Source organism: Chenopodium album, chromosome 9 (assembly GCF_948465745.1).
Source record: "Chenopodium album chromosome 9, dcCheAlbu1.1, whole genome shotgun sequence".
NCBI lineage: Eukaryota > Viridiplantae > Streptophyta > Magnoliopsida > Caryophyllales > Amaranthaceae > Chenopodium > Chenopodium album.
In genome coordinates, this window is record NC_137842.1 from 55,278,156 (window position 1) to 55,295,610 (window position 17,455).

General features: G+C 33.3%; 2 protein-coding genes across 4 annotated transcripts; one reads left to right on the top strand and one right to left on the bottom strand.

Moving 5' to 3' along the window:
* Positions 1-232: 232 nt before the first annotated feature.
* Positions 233-3,326, bottom strand: LOC145559901 (uncharacterized). Its single transcript, XM_081621179.1, has 6 exons — positions 3,055-3,326; positions 1,645-1,767; positions 1,232-1,505; positions 1,000-1,114; positions 735-899; positions 233-628 (listed from the first exon to the last, which is right to left on the bottom strand). Exons 1-6 carry the CDS (start codon positions 3,160-3,162, stop codon positions 592-594), a joined length of 822 nt encoding a protein of 273 aa, XP_081477305.1. The 5' UTR covers positions 3,163-3,326; the 3' UTR covers positions 233-591.
* A 1,004-nt stretch (positions 3,327-4,330) lies between these two features.
* Positions 4,331-15,620, top strand: LOC145559903 (putative sugar phosphate/phosphate translocator At1g06470). Of its 3 annotated transcripts, none has more exons than XM_081621180.1 (12): positions 4,331-4,844; positions 6,199-6,368; positions 7,570-7,655; positions 7,791-7,840; positions 8,870-8,937; positions 9,246-9,346; positions 9,571-9,583; positions 9,911-10,095; positions 10,181-10,267; positions 11,926-12,020; positions 12,775-12,914; positions 15,185-15,620. In XM_081621180.1, exons 1-11 carry the CDS (start codon positions 4,441-4,443, stop codon positions 12,893-12,895), a joined length of 1,380 nt encoding a protein of 459 aa, XP_081477306.1. In that variant the 5' UTR covers positions 4,331-4,440; the 3' UTR covers positions 12,896-12,914; positions 15,185-15,620. The 3 variants fall into 3 exon arrangements, with proteins under 3 accessions (XP_081477306.1, XP_081477307.1, XP_081477308.1); XM_081621181.1 differs by lacking the exon at positions 15,185-15,620 and adding an exon at positions 13,612-13,869; XM_081621182.1 differs by lacking the exon at positions 15,185-15,620 and adding an exon at positions 13,454-13,549.
* The last annotated feature ends 1,835 nt before the right edge of the window (positions 15,621-17,455 follow it).

Consider the following 17,455-nt stretch of genomic DNA (forward strand, 5'->3'; position numbering starts at 1 on the left):
CAAGTTATTTCCAACATATATATGTGCAACGTGAACTAATTATACTTATTTTGGATCATGGGGCGGGCCATAGCCTGGGCTGGCCACCCTCTGGATCCGTCATTGCATACTTGTTCTAATCATACAAGATATGGCATTCAAGTGTAATGGTAGTAATAATGTAATGGCAGTCTAACGATATAGTGAGAATTGGCTGTAATTCAAAAATCACAGCTTAGTTAAGCTTAAAGGCTAGTAAAAATGCAAATTATTAATACTATGAACAGTCGAACAGGGGGATATACGTATATAACACAAGGGTGCACATAGTAATACGTAATATTGTCCGTCATCTTTTGATGTATACGTACAAATACAGGTATCTATAAGGGTACAAGTAGACATATCTTTTTTGGATGGTAAGATGGATGGACTTGACCCCTCAAGGGTCATCTCAAACACATGATAGCAGTCCAGGCCTTTGAAAAGAAGGGGTGTAATGCTAGATCAAGCAACCTTAGTTACGACTTTGATATATACATACATCGATATTAGGGGTATATAGAATCCTCTGTGCTCATATGTGAGCCCTTTGTTTCCAAATCATCGGTCTCAGAATTTTGGGATTGTGATGTGAAGTATTCCCTCCCTGCATCAAAATGAATTTATGATGAATGTTTGTGAATATACTGATAAATTGTAGTATCAAGAGTATGCTGCTCTTTTTAGTTCTCTAAATTTGGTCTTATACTTACACAAGCTCTGCAGACACAGAGTTCTTGTTTGCACTAGGTGGAAGTGGCAAAATGATTTGGTATGGTCCTTGCGCGATTTCCCTCCTGTGGTAAGTGGTGAAAGAATCATTTGAACAACCTCCTGCTTTCAGCCACTTCATTGACCGCTTACCTCTCACAATTAAGCTGCAATATGTCAATAACACAAAGGTTGGATGGTTTGATAGATTGAAAATGACATTAACAGAAGATTTGACAAGTTACAAGTGCTTAGGTTATGTCATACTTTTTGTCGTCCATTTCCACTCTAATATCATTGATCTCAACCCCAGGAAGCTCAACTGTGATGACATGACTGCGTTTGGATTCAACAATATTTATCCTTGGCGACCATCCCATCCCTACAACAAATCGTAGGTAACTTAAATCAGAGCAAATAGTATGATTGCTCAGGGAGTAAATAATGATTTATATACTCAAGACTAATACTACAACAGTGAAATTTGCAAACTACATACCATTGATTTGAGAAGAAAACATCTGTCTCGTGCAACTGCTTTGCTTCTCTTGTGGAACAACAGATGTGTGGCATTCTGATGCAGGTAACACTTCATCTTGTTTACAGGATTCAGTCACCCCAATGTCGGAACAGTTCAATTCTTCTTGAACAGGTCTAGAATAAAGAGGATCTTTAGAGGCAGGACGAGAAAATAATGGTGACTCAAGGACAGTAGTCTTTTTCTCATTTTCACGCTTTGCAGAACAATCTTTGCATTTGGAAACCTGATTTCCCTGGAATGTAAAAGAAGTCATTCGAGAAAATAGATTGAATTCAATAATACCGTTTCAGTGTAAGAAAGAAAGGATATAATGTCCAATGCCAAAATTAATCAAACTTGGGATCGGAAGGTATGTACATTATGTTTAGTACCTGTTCAGTAGAATTCAGCATAGCCTGCCTCATAAAATACCCTTGAGAGGCAGATGCTTGCCGTCCAAATAGCATTCTGTTATCAAGCCTTCTAAATGAAGTGCTTATATTGCTGCTGCAGTTCTGAAACATTGGATACATTCACATTCTTATTATAACTATGCATAAAAAATGAAAGCAAAATGGAAAGAAAATAGAGAAATCATTCAAAAAATTACATCACAAAGCGAATTGTTGAAAATTAATCAATGGGTTTTTATATCAGCAGCTACTCAGCTAATGTACTGCACTGTCAATTAATTTTACAGCCAAAAATGACAACGAATTTACGGTCTCTTTCATCCACAGTTTGGTAAATTATTACAGGCAGTTCTATATAGGATTATTTAAGGTCTTATTGGATTCTTTAATCTTGGGGGTTATTGTTTGCCTAATATGAAGTCTAAACTCTAAAGTGACGAACTACCTTGGTTTCAAAATTTTTTGTCAAAGTTAGCGAACATTGAACATAAATTTATCAAATTGTGTAGTCAAATACTCCTATAATGTAAAAAATATCATCACTGCTTCACTAGACTTGATATGCATAAGAGCTATTTTCCCAATGTATTCATTTTATAGTATTTGCTAAGACAAAAAATATAATACACAAAATAGTCAATATTTGAACAAAAATTCTACCTCAAAAATCAATATGGTATACCACTTCAGAATTTTTACTGGTAAAATAGATAAGGGAATTAAGGAATCCAACTAATGAACACAATATGTCAATATATGATCACGTTGATAGTATAATATGAATTATAAAACGGCATTTAATATTAGATTATTAAAACACATTCCTAATTCATTGATCTTTATCCAAAAAGTTACTCCACCAGTCCCTCTTTACTTGCATTATACTTCTTTTTATGATGTCCCTTTGAGATTTTTTCCCCTCGTAATATATAGACAAGCGTGAAACCTCCAATGTTAAAGGTAAAAAGAACATGTTCCCATTATTTGATAAACTCTATTAAAAAGGGATGGATGGAGTACAAATCAACCAAATAAAAAATTCAATAACTTATGGAGGCATAACGCATGAGTAAAGATAGTACTATCATTAACTTTATAAATCACAATAGTTTGACTTTAGCAATTTCACTAACTTCACTCTTACTATCTCTAGCAATTTATAGTTTTACTTTTTGGTGAACATCTCTAGCAATTTATATGAATATATTATTAGATCCGTTATTTTAAAAGGTCACCGGTTAATAATTTTAATATTTTTGATAATTAAAATATAGTAAAGAATCAAACGATTGCAATTAAAAATGAATACATATAACAAAACAATGAAAACATCAATAAATCATGGGATAATACACCAAATTAATTAAAAAAGGGAAAAAAAATAATTACCAAAGGAATTAAGTGGGCATTAGGAGCAGTGACATCCTCAGTGACAATTCCAGCAGCAAAGTGAGCAGAAATGGTGTTGATCCTACGCCTTATCACTTCACTCTCCATTTTTTATTTTTATTTTTTTTAGTTGGGTTTGAAGGTTTATGAACAGTGGATTTGATGATTGGTGAGAGATGATAAAATAGAAGAAAAGATCACAAGATTTTTTCTTTCTTTCGGTGAGGCTTGGCGGCTAATATTGATCTCATTTCCTTTTCATTTTTTTCCCTCTAATTTTTATTTTTTATGGTCACTCATGTTACTACGTATACCTTAATTAAATAAAATTTAAAAATAAATTCGGTGCATATTTAATGCTCTCTTTATTTTATTAGGCTTGAACTTAAACGAGCTTATTTAACTTATTAGATCTTATTTAAATTGAAAACTTATTAGATCTGATTGAACTTAGGGTGTGTTATGTTTATCTTACTCCGTATTAGATTTGTTGAACTTAACTAAACTTATCTAAAATTTAAAAATTTTATTGGAACTTATTATACCTGATTGAACTTTATTGAACCTGTTTGGAACTTATTAGACCTAATTAACATTACTTGCCTTAGTGTTCAAATTAAGGGCGTGTTCTATTAACTTGATATTCACTTATCTGAACTTATGTTATCTTATCTCAAATTATCATAACTTATTATTATTAGGCCTTATGAAAACTAATTTTAGTTATAATTTGTATTTGGATAACCATTTCAAAGCTTATTTTTCCTAAACTGAAATTATTTGAACATAATAAATGAACTTATTACACTTGAAAGAAAGTGAAAATAAGATAAACAAAAAAGGCCTTTAATCAAATAGTGTTGAGACAATTTCTCCATTTAATATACGAAGTATTCATTTTGAACTCTTAAGAATATAATGTGCCAAGATTTATACTTTAAAATATTTGTTTACAATTTTCCCTTATTTATATTGGCAACAATTTAAGGTGTGGTGTGATATAAATCTATACCAAAAAAGCTGCACGGGTATAGCTGGTATGACGCGCGAGCCACCCTAGTAACTATTTTTACTTATCCAAACCCGTCCTTTTCCCGAGCTGGATGGGGTTGAGATAGTGGGTCGAGCCGTAAATCGTAACTGATCACCTCTACCTCCCAACAAACCCACACCAAACGACGCAACGTTTGAACCCATTTTGACAATCGAGTATTGACATTTCCTCAAATCAAAATCCCCACCATCCTTCTCGTAGATCCGATCTCCTCCCGCCCACCCCCCTTTTCTCCCTCTCTCTCTCTCTCTCTCTCTCTCATCGAGTCATCGATCTGCAAATTCGTCGAATTCGGGATCATGCCTCTGTAATCGGAGCTCTAATGGAAGGAGATGATACCCATTGAGTCGCCATTAGAGCACAATGAGCTGTTAACCTTCCCTTCTCTCAGTCGTGAGCCTTCGTTTTCTGGCTGGTGCGATATCAAACAAACTCATCATCTACAACGAGGCGAAGGCGATAGCGACAACGATATCGATAACGAATTTGAGCTGCCATTTGATCAGCCAGGAATTGGAATAATGGAGAAACCTGGTGATTTGGAGAGAGATGATAGGAATGGGAATGGGAATGGGAATGAGAGTTATGTTCCTTTTAATGTTGAAGATGAAGGGAATGGGATTATGAATCGGAGTATTGAGGATTTGGATTCCAAGACTGAAGTCTCACCTGCTAATGTGCTTAAGACTTTGTTCTTTATCTGTGTTTGGTACACTTTTAGCTTGTTTTTGACACTGTAAGTAAATCTTCTTGCTCTAATTTCGACTTTTGCTTTTCTATTTTTAAGAAATGTGGTTTTGTTTTGGAATTGTGAGCTTTGGGTTTAGTTTGATTCTGAATTAGGACCTGTTTTATTACTTGATTCATCTGTATCGGACCGTAAAGTAATGAAATCGAGTACTTGGTGTGGCAAGGATTTGGTATAAACTCAATGTGTACTGTGTAAATTGTCGGCAAGCAGACTTGACAATCTTATTTACGTTGACAACTGATTATGTATGCAATGTCAATTTTTATCTGAAATTTTTATTTGAAATTCTATTATTTTGGGTGTTTTTTCTTTGGTATAAGCATGATAGTAACTGCTAAGAGTTTGAATTAGTGTCTTGAAGGAATTGGAATTTGGTGTTATTAATAATAAGTGTTTTTTTGTTGATAATGTAGCGTTATAAGTTGCTTATCTGCAAGTTGGTATTGGATAGTTGCATAATTCCAGGGTACTGTGAAGGTATTGGATGGATATATAATAGTTTAGGTTTTGCAGTCAGAACAAATGGGTCAACTTTAAAAATTGGAGATTGAAGAGAACAATGATGTTGTATACGGTGATTTAAACATTGTCATGATATTTGGCACAAAGATAATGTTGCGACTTATGATGATTTAAGCAACCATCTTAGGACTAGCACAAACTATAAACATGTGTCAAAATTGAGAACTTAAGATGGTTCCACATTCCATCATATATTTGGAAGGCTTTTCATTTGAAGAATTGAAGGGGAAAAAAAGGTTATGCTTGTGATTTTGTACTTCATATACACTTTTAGTTCAAATCCGTAAATTAAAGTTGGTCATTAATTATTAATATAAAAGCACTAAATTAGCAAAAGCGCTAAATTAGCATTCTACCAAATCAGTCATAATTTAACGGTGTTTAGTTTATAGTAGAAATTAAATTTTAACAACTTAAAGAGAAAACATATGATTTAATATGATTGGTTTGGGAGTATGCTGATATTACGCTTATAGATAGGTATACATGGACCGTCTTGTAAAATAGCCTTGTTGTTTGTCCTAAGAAGAAACATGTATACAAGTTGTGCTGAGTAGACAGTAGCAAAATTGGATGTTCTAAGCTTCTTTTTATGAAGGGTATTGCACTATTGTGTAAAATAAAGATTCAACCTTAAAATCCAAGGTAAATAGGGAATTCACTTCTGGTATATTAGTGTAGTTGTCAGATAGCATTATTTGTAGTTAGGAAACTTTTTTTTCCCCTCTCTTTTTCTTGTTCTAAATATATTGAAATCATCTTTTGTTGCTTGTCAAAGCAATTGACATCCTAATACTTGTAAATTTGTTGTGACTAGGTATAATAAATCTCTATTAGGGGATCACATGGGGAAGTTCCCAGCTCCCTTGTTGATGAACACATTTCATTTTGCTATGCAAGCTGTCTTATCTAGAGCTATTACTTACATTTGGTATGAAAGATTTCATAAAGGTGTACGCATGACATGGAGGGATTATTTTTCTAAAGGTATGCCAGTTCAATTACTCTGACTTATATTCTACACAGTTTTTTTTTTTGGTTTCCAATTCGATTCAGTTATGTTCTCTTATGACATCACATGTTGGACATCTTATAAAAACTAGTAAGATGTTAATCATGATATCCCTTAAGATGTTGAAGTGTTTGAAGACAATAATTTATATTATGCCTATTCTTAAAACCTAGTCCTTTGAAGCTCTCAGATAAAAGCTCCTTTGGCTTTGGCTTAAGTTATCAATTGTTACCTTGTAGTTTTAAGCTAGGTTACACAAGACGATTATGGACATGGTACAAATGCAAAATTGACATGATAAAATGCCAACCTAAAAGTGGGGCACATAAATCATAACTTATATCATAAAAAAGGAATGTGACCATTCATTCAAAAGATCCCTCTACTCTTATTTTTTTTAAAAAAAATAAAATAAATAAAATTTATCTCATTTGGAATCTTGAGATATTACGTTGCAAATGAATTCTTTTACTGTAACAAAACATGTATTTTCAAAACAATAACTATGTGGGATCTTCCAAGATTCGTCTTGTTTTTATTTTCCTTGTACCCTTGTGGCATTTGTTTCCTAGTGTCCCGAAATATCAGTAAATCAAAACCAGACATGGTTTTCCACACATGTTTAGGTGTATCTCACATGTAACGGTGTCGGTATTGGACCCTAGTGCGACAATTACATGGATTAATTGTGATTTTTAGGTTTCAAGGACTTTGGTCTAAGATTATCTATTTTAATTTATTTTATTTTTCAATTTATTTATTGGGGCTTTGTGAATATTACCTTCCATAAGATTTCACTTTCTGTAGGGATTTCCAAGGTTTCAAAATTGATCTTCATTTACATGTATTGTTGCTCCTTTATTCGACTAGCATGTGAAAAATGTGGGTCAAGGTGAATGAAAGGGACTAAAGATGGATTGAAACTATTTGGCCAAAATTGTTCCCCCCCCCCCCAAACAAAAAAAAAAAGAGGATAATCTACACATATTATTTTATTGGAACTGTAAGGGCATGTTGTGTGCTATAATCTCTTTCAATAACTAGCAAATGGATGGATGACTTAATGTCATTATTTAAATTTTATTGTAGTAAAAGTTTCTGTTACTGTTAGACTGTTAGCAATATAGCATTGACTTATCTGATGCCTAACAATACAGATGGCCTCTGCCTTTACAGTTTTCCCTACAGCTCTTGCAACGGCATTGGATATCAATCTGAGCAATGCATCACTTGTTTTCATCTCTGTTACATTTGCCACCATGGTTCGTCTCTTATACTTGAATTTTATGTTTATGCAGTATGGTTTATGCTTCCATTTTCTAGCTTCTTGTTTAAATCTGGTGACCTTATCTTATTTGTAAAATTGTAATTGTTCGAATTTTCCTTGTAATTTGCAGTGTAAATCCGCTTCTCCGATATTTCTTCTTGTCTTTGCTTTTGCTTTCAGGTAGGCAATACCTTTTCATATCTTCCTTTCCCCCTCCAAATCGTCTTACTTCTTTTATGATTATGTCTTTGCATTTTCTCATGTTCTGCGTTGGTTTTGTTCCCTTTTTTTCATAACTTTTTTATTTTTTTTTTAAATTATAAGATGGTGAATTAAAAAAATTTGCTTTTTATTCTTTTCTAGTTTTGTAGTTGCACTATTCGCATAAAGCTATAGAGTATAGATAACACTGTAGAGGCTGATAGACAAGTTTAACTTTCATCTCTATGTATTACCTTTTGCTTTTCCAAATTGAGATATTCAAATTTTATTTTTAGTTTTGAAAATAAGATTTTTTTCTTGCTACCTTTACAACATAATTGTACTAGAATTTTCTGCCAATTTGGCTTGGTTTTTGTTGATGTGTCATTTGTATTAATAGTAGCATGGGGTGAAAATCTTAGAGTGCGCTTTTGTATCCAGGAAGAAAAGAAGAGTGAGCTGTGAATACACAAGATTTTAGGATTAGTAAAATTATCTAACATTGGATGGTCAACATTCAATTCCAATCTATCTACTATAGGGTTAACAGCTTCATGGTTTTCTACCAGTAACTCAGTAAGCTTCAGCAAGAACTTTCTGGAATTTCTAAGTTGTTCTTGTTTTCCTATGAAAAACATCTTGTTTACCCTTTTTGCCAATGCATAGAGCCTTTTTTAAAATCCTCTAAGGCAAGATTTTTCTGTGCTACACAGATTTTGAGGTGATATTGATATTTATTACTATAAAATTAGTTTCAGTAATGCTATGATAGGACAAAATCCATATATATTTTACGGTTTTTTTTTGGGTATTTTAGCAAATTTAGATAGCTGCCTCTTTTGGTAGATAGGGGATGTACTTTTGTTAGTACTCAGTTATATCAATATTAATCTTCATTCTTACTATAACTAAGAATCAAGGATGACATTCATATGCTTATTTTTGCCACTTGAATTTGACATTCTTTGTTCTTAATATAAATTTTTTATTGTATCTTGGTTGATTTAGGTTGGAGTCTCCAAGTCTTAAACTTTTTGGAATCATTCTAGTCATCTCATTTGGAATTCTATTGACGGGTATGTGCAATTTTTTTATTTTTTTATTTTTCTCTATCTTTGCAAGGCCATGGATGTAAACAAGGTCTTATAAAAGTAGAAGACCTGAAAAAAATCTAGGGATCCTAGGTTGGGTCTAATGTATTGAATTTTGTAACCTTATTTCTGCAATGCAAAGAGGCTATGACAATTTGTATTTGTCTGCGGCTGTGCCTGTTTATTGGGTTAACAGTAGCTGCAAAACAGCAGTTAGCAGTGCTTGATGTTATTGCTGATACAGTGACTAATGGAATTACTTTTGACATATTCATATTCTTTTTGACTTGCAGTTGCAAAGGAAACAGAATTTGAGTTTTGGGGATTTATCTTTGTTATGCTTGCTGCTGTTATGTCTGGATTTCGCTGGTGTATGACACAGATTCTGCTCCAGGTATTGCCACTTCCATGCATGGTTTCTCCAATATGATGCTTAGTTGTTAAGATTAGAAAGCTCAATGGTCACTATAGATTATTTCTTATGGCTGCTTGCTGCTGTAGCTTGACAATTTGATTTTGGTTTTGATGTTTCAATCCTAACTTTCCTTTTCACTCTTGCCATGGCCGGTTGATTTGCATTGTGGTTGTATTTGCTGTTAACAAAAAACTGCACTGAAGAAAGAATCCTATGGTGAGTACCGTGTTTTGTTTGCTAAACCTTTATGAACATAAGCAATTTATGACAATGTTGTGGCCATAGTCTCTTACCAAAATGCTATTATAATTCATCTTGGATATAGTAACTAATTAATTAACTAATTATGTACTCTCTTTAACTAGACTGCTGCAAGACACTAGGTTCTTTTTTTGGGGGGGATGGTTGGGGGAATAGTGGAGCTAAGCCTATTTTGTATGCCTTAATGCCATTTTGCCATCATGGAGTGACTTTCCAAACTTCATCTACTTGCTTAAAAGCCTTATGGCCAAACTACTAAAATTTGAAAATTTTCTCCCTCAGGTTTAAAGAATCCACTTACCTTCATGAGCTATGTCACCCCTATAATGGCACTGGCAACTGGTTTAATGTCACTTTTGTTGGACCCTTGGCATGAGTTCCCACAGAACGAATATTTTAACAGCTCCTGGCATATCACAAGAAGTTGTTTGCTCATGCTTTTTGGCGGTACCCTGGCTTTCTTTATGGTAACTTTTACTTTTAATTTTCTGTAGGTCACAAAAGCAAATCAGATTTTGGTTCCTTCTGATGTCTTTTTTTTTTTTTTTCCAGGTACTGACAGAGTATGTTCTGATCTCAGTAACAAGTGCCATGACTGTCACGGTAGCGGGTATTGTTAAGGAGGCTGTCACCATAATTGTATGAACTCTTCCAGAAAATTTTCCAATTAGTTGTGAAAATGTAATTGTGTCCTAATTATATTTGTTATTCTGTGTGCTGTTTCTGTGTTCACTGGGTTTTTGTAATTCTATTGGTTGTCTGCTTTCAGTTTTCCGTATACTTGTTATAGATAGCATTTCCTACATGCAATTGTAGAAGCTTAATATTTCCTCTTATTATTTTATACTTGCAACACTTGGCACGCTATTTGAGGAAGTGATTAGAAAAGGTAAACAAACAGATTAAGCTATAAATATTATAGTTTTAAGCAGTGGTAAAATTATTTCAATTAATTTTTTTGTTTACCTAGTCTAATATCTTAATTTGCTTGCCAAAAAGTATATAAATATTTACTCTGTTTTGCTTGCCAAAACAGCGTAAATATTTACTTAAGATGTCGGTAAACTTTCAGGCAATTGATGTTATGGCTTTTGTAGTATGCATGCTGCGTTCCAAAAATTCCTAGTTTTGTTTTCGGTCATGATTTTTAGATATGACAACTTGACAAGTAATTTAGGATAGTTGATAAAAGGAATATAATCTATCTTGGCTCCTAGGTTTGACTAAAAATATGTTTTGTTGCCGAATTTGATTTAGTTTCATTTCATGGACTTGTGAAGATGAAGTTGAAATGTTAATTGTACTGCTATATTAGACGTGGCTGAAATAATCTCAGTCTTGTCTCCTATGTACTGAGGTACTCATAGAAGTGTATGTTCCTGGTGTTGTGGAAAAACCCAAAAAAAATTGTATTGAAATTTATAATATGCTGAATCTGAAAATGTTTGTCCACTAAAATCATTCTTCCACTAATTCTAAACATTCAACTAAAGAGGAAGTTAGCCTCCTTCTAAAGGAACAAACAAGAATTTGCTTGATAGTGTGACACGCCTTGTTGGCCCAAATTTTTTAAATCCTTCTATTTTCTGGAGTCCTTTCCAGTTTGAATTGTATTAAATTATATATTAAGTTGGCTTTTATGATAACAGGAAATATAAGCTCTGTGCCATTCGTTTTGAACTGAAATGTTGATTATTATCTTATTAGTGCTTACTAGTGACACATCTTGGTGGCCTAAAATTTTTAATTCCTTCTGTTGTCTGGACTCTGGAGTCCTTTCCAGTTTATGCTAATTAAAGGGTAAACCAAGAAAGTCAACTTCAAAAGATTCGCAGTGGCAGGGTACCTAGTAAAAATTATCTGAAGAGGAAAGAACCCACTTTTCTTTGGCTTAAAAGAAAAGAAAAGGAATAAATAATCTCAGGAATGCGTTTTTTTTAAAAAAAAAAATTATTTTTAAAGTATGATAAGAAAACAGTGTCAATCTATTTGATCTACCTGCAAGATATGTGTATAATTGTCGTGAGTGATTTGAGATTGTCACTGCTTGGTCATGAAATATAGATGAAGACCAGGTGAGAGCTAACTCTGCTAAGATTTTGTCCTAACATCAGATGATGTTCTGTGCTTTCCGCGTCTGTTTGGGCTGTTAATTGATGATGTGAAGGACCTTTTTTGTTTTTGCATGTTAAATTTTATCTGTGATTATCCTTTTTATTTCCTGAAAGTTAATCAACCTGAAAATTTATTCTCAGAGACTTGGTGGCTGTTACTGATCTCCTATTTACTGCATTCAGGTTGCTGTCTTTTACTTCCATGATGACTTTACTTGGTTGAAAGGGATCGGTCTTCTGATAATCATGATTGGTGTCGGTTTATTTAATTGGTACAAGTAAGTACAAGCCAATATGACCTTCTTTGTTTTGATGTAGCTTACGATTTTAGTTTACGTCATTAAAATGATTTTCAATGTGCTTTTATCACTTGAAACAAAATTTTCTGATCTTTATCCACCAAATTACTAACATTGAGAACTTCATGTTGGCTTTTGAATCTAATTTTATTGTTGAAGTCCTGTGGAGTACCACATATTGACTACTGTAATGAACTGACTTAGATGAGGGTATTACGGGTAATTTAGTATGTTAGTAGCCATCAAATGTAGTACATAATAAGGGAAAATAGGCTATGAACCAAAGATGCCACCTGTGCTCACGAGATAAAAACTATAGTCTAGAATCATCCTAGATAGATATTAACCTATCTTTGTAACCCCTTTGCCATTTTCAATCAATATTCAAGCTTTAATCTTTATTTACTTGCATTGTCAAATCTGAAATATTAAGCTAGAAAACCAGTCCATTATAACTACATACCACCATTATTTACTATTACCATACTGTACATCGAATGTCTATGCTTCATGTCTCAAACTAGTGGTGAAAATATCCAGTAAAACTATACACAGTAATATGTTGCTGATAACTCTAATTAAAAAAACAAAAATTGTTGTAAAAGAAAAACAAAAAACAAAAAAACTAGTGGAAAGAATTTCAATAGAGAATTAGAGATATAACAATAAGATAGAATTTCTCACTTTTTCATGCTTAGCTTCTGCTCTTACTTTTTCTTCTTTTTTTTGTTAGATATCAGAAGCATCAGAAAGGTGAAGTCCATGAAAATGCTGGGGAACAGTTAGGAGCGACTAATATCCCTGCAAAGTATGTCATTCTTGAAGAGGCCGATGATCAACATGATGGCATTTGAGACATTTTGATTCTACGAGGTACGAATTTGCATCAATGCAGAACTTTATAGTTCATTCTTGAATGACCCCCACTCCCACAAGAGAACTTGACTGAGTTATTTTGTTGGAAGTTACAGTATTGCCAACCTTTTCCCTTGATTTTACCCCTTATTTTATTCAATCATTGCTTTGTGTAGAAATTCTGATTGTGAAAATAATCTTACTCCAGTTACACTTGGGATAGCTGGATAAGTGTGAATTTCATTAGTAAAAGTAGATTTCTGAAATGGGCATCCTGATCAATCAATGAGGTGGCTATTTATGTGCAGCTTTAATGTAGCATTGCCTGTGGTAGTGGAATCTCATTCAGGGGAGTTGTCTCTTTTATCTCATAATAAGTTGCTGTAGGGATATTAAAAGAGAGGGAAAGGGACTCATGTACTAGCTATCTGCTATCATGCTCCATTGATCTGTTTGCCTATTTGTTGTTTGGCGACTTGATTTCTTGCACATCTCCTTTTCTTTTTGAAAACTGATTGTACCTTGATTCATAAATTTCCTAATACGTATTATATTAGCTTGCATGACAAATCTCATGACCAGTTCTGTGAGCTCACAGAAAGAGGCTTGACATTTGGACAGTTGGAATTTGTTCCTGTAATCATGTGTGAGTGGAGCTATTAAACTTTTTTTTTTCCCCCAACTAATTTATTTAATTTATATTTTTGTATATTAGGGGGGATCAACTAACATTTTAACTCCTGTGATTGTGAAGTTCAATTACCTGAACCACCCATAATTGACAACCTTCTATAAACTGATACCTTGGCATCATCAATGAAGAAACCTTTATTCAGAGGCATAGTTGTTAAGGTATGTAGGGTCTGTACTTAGTTTTATATCCCCATTCCTCTTATCATATGAGTTAAAGGCCTGTCAAACATCAGAAGATACATACCCTTAGGTTTATGTCCTAGCCAGGTGAGGTTATCTGAGAATTATCTGAGAACCCAATTTTCATGTTCATGTCACCCACTGTGACACTAAATTCCATATAATCATGCTTCTTCATTCCCTTTCTTGGGACTCACCTTAGTGATTGCTAATGCAAGATATTGTGATTGGTAATGCGACAATTATATTGTTTGCTTCATGTTGGAACATACTTTTACAAAATCCTTTTTCCTTTTTACTACTCTGTAATTCATTGAGTGATCAATATCAGGATAGAAGTTTGGTAGGGAAAGTTGAAACAGAAAATAAAAAGGGACAGAGCGAGGGAGCAAGTTTCTTATTGGGTTAATATTAGTTTAATCCGTGTCCTGTCAGAAGATCCATCCCTTAATTAATAGGTGTACCTTCTGAACTATTGATGTTTCTTTCTACACCATGTTGCAGAACTTACACAATTTGTGCCCATGCCATATATAACTTATATTTCTGCTCATCATGTGACCCCCCAATTTAACTGTTCAACAATATAGAACATATTCTGTTGGTAAATCCCAATGGATAAATGCAAAAAGTCTCAGCATCTGTAGCCGAATGCGAGAAAAATTATTTTTTTTGAAGGAGTTGCTTCCTTGCACATGCATTAAAAATACTTCTTCCAGACTTCCAGTTAAAATTTTGCATCCATCCTTGAGGAACTGCATGAACAGCTTTTAATTGAGTTGAAAATTTTCCTTTCTTTCCATTTCACCTATTATTTGTTTATTTATTTTGGTCCGATTGAGCTGCAAGGACATTACAAATAACAAAGGGTAGAAGGAATTTGAACCTGTGACTTGCACTGGCCAGTCGTCTTTGCCATTAGGCCAAGACCACATTGATGTGCACCTATGTTAGTCTCGGCTATCAGTCTCTCCAAGATTTTTTTCAACAAAAAGTTTGCTTATTTTGGCACCTCCTGGTCAAAATCCTTGCTTTTTTGCCCATTACATGTATGTTTGCTTGATGGTCTGGATCTGTAGGTTTTTGACTCAATGCTTAGTGCACCTTCACATCATTGAATGTGTAGAACTCAGTTTCTTTTTTTACTTGAAAGTGAGTCAGGGAAACAATGTTCTTTACACAAATGGAACTACAACAAATTGAAGTAGAGCTATCAAACTTTGTTTTACCTCAATATTCATTTTTTTCTACAACATTGATAGAATCAAAAGTAGGTGGAAATTGATAAAAGTTTGTTTAGAAGTTCTGGTTTGCATTGCCTTCTTTTTTTTTTTTTTTTTTTTTTTTTTTTTTTTTAATTTTTATTTATTTATTTTTTTTCCATAAATGTACTAAAAGCTTGCCTTATTTTGCAGGGCTCCCTCAATGGGGACACATTCAGCTTAAAATTAACTTGTAAAAAGTGCATCAAACCTCTTCTCCAGGCAACCTGTATGTATACAACGTAACTTGTCTTCAAACTTCTTGTTGGATTGCTGCCAAAGCTACCGGTTTTGATGGCAGACACAGTTCAGGTGCATGGTCATACCATACATGAACCTTCCCAGCTAAAAGCGGCTGCTTCTGCTCGTATTATACACCGTACGCTGCTTGCTGTATCATTTTTGTACCGTTATACTAGATTGTACATGTATTACAGAAGACATTAAATTTTACTGCTTTCTCCAATTAGGCTGAAGGTGTTATTAGCTTTAGCAAACTTCTGTACATGTGTGTGGTTGCCAATTTTGTTCATTGCAAAACATTGTAGTACTCAATTTTGGATTAATTGTAAAGCATTTTTTTAACACATCACTGCGTATTATCATCAAGCCATACAAATCTGTTTGCATATACTATACTATTCCATATGTACACAAATAAGCAATGTGTACAAAAATTTAAAATTAATTGCTTTACTCATTTATTCAATTTTGTCACGCATATACATTAAAGGAAAAAACATGTTAAATTTTGAAAATAAGACAAAAGAAAATGTAAATCAAAGGACATTGAACCTTTTTTTGGGAGCTGAATCCCCACATAAACATCCAATAGATAAAAGATACCTCATCATTTTATTATAATGAATGGGAGAGAGTTGAGAGGGAGAGTAAAAAATAATGGAGCCATAGGGCCTGTTCTCTTACGTTGAAATTCAATTCAGTTCAGTTCAGTTCAGCTCAGCTCAGCTCAGTTCAGTTGAGTTCAGTTCAGCTCAGTTCAGTTCAGTTCAGCTCAGCTCCTAATTTCCTTTTCTTATAAAATATTCATTTCAGTGCAGTTCAGTTCAGTTCAGCTCAGTTCAGTTCAGTTCGCTCAATTCAGTTCAGTTCAGTTCAGCTGAGTTCAGTCAATGAGAACAGGCCCATATTCATGAAAATTATTACATTGTCATGAGCAAGCCATTTTGTGTAATTTTGGCAACCATTTGTATGACAAAGGCAATGGGAGTTCAAGATGTTCCCATAATTAAGGGCCTGTTCTCATTGACTGAACTCAGCTGAACTGAGCTGAGCTGAGCTGAGCTGAACTGAACTGAACTGAATTTCAACGTAAGAGAACATACCCTAAGTTAGATGATTAATCTTCTTGTTCGAAGCGTATTTTGGGTATCATTGAAGGTAATGTTGTAAAAAACAAGTGAACAGGTTGAATTCTTATAATTGAACAGAAATGACTTATTGAATTTGATCTATTTGATGAACTAGGTTTTTACAATGAATTACTCCACATATACGCAGTATATAATTGATTTTAAGTATTACAGGTCAAAGAGGATACTATTTTCAGTTTTGTAATGAATCTGTAAGTGTTACATTAATGGATTTGATATATGTTTGATGCATATGTGTGGGAAGATAAGGATATATGGTTTGTTGATTATCAATGGTGGGTTGTAACTAGATTAAAAGATTAATAATGTATGATTTAGCTTATTAGTGTATTTAAAAATTGTATTTAAGTTATTTTAGTGAGGTGTGAATTTTTTTAGTAACAATTTCATTTTAGTGGTTTCAAAATAAGTACAAATAATTACTTTCTCCGTTTTCTTTTATTTGCAACACTTCCTTAAAAAGAAAATGTCACAATACTTGCAACACACTATAAAAGGAAAGTTACTTTAGGGCAAAACTATATTATTTCCCTTATTTAAAGCACATGGCCCACTAAATTACACTCCTAACAACCACTCATCCCATTTTAAAGTGTATTATATCATGTGAACCCCACATTTCTTAAATACCGTGAAAAAGTGTGTGTTGCATCTAAAAGAAAATGGAGGAAGTATTACATAAACTAAATCAATGACAAATTCAAGAACTTATAGATCAATAGATGTCATTAGTTCGACTAATATGTTTATTAGAAGAATAATTAAACATAAGTAAACCCAATGGTTGCCCACAACCATTGTGGTTATAGATTGTTTTATTAATTTCTCTATCTTCCATCTCATCCATAACCACTCTTATACTTATTTAATAACCAATATATCCCAATAGTTAACCACAACTTTTTGTTTTTTTCTCTCTCTTACTCCAATCTATATCTTAAATTCTATCATATATAACTAATGCACTTGGTAATATTCAATCAACACTAATAATTATTTATTAACATACATTATATAGATAAAATGACTT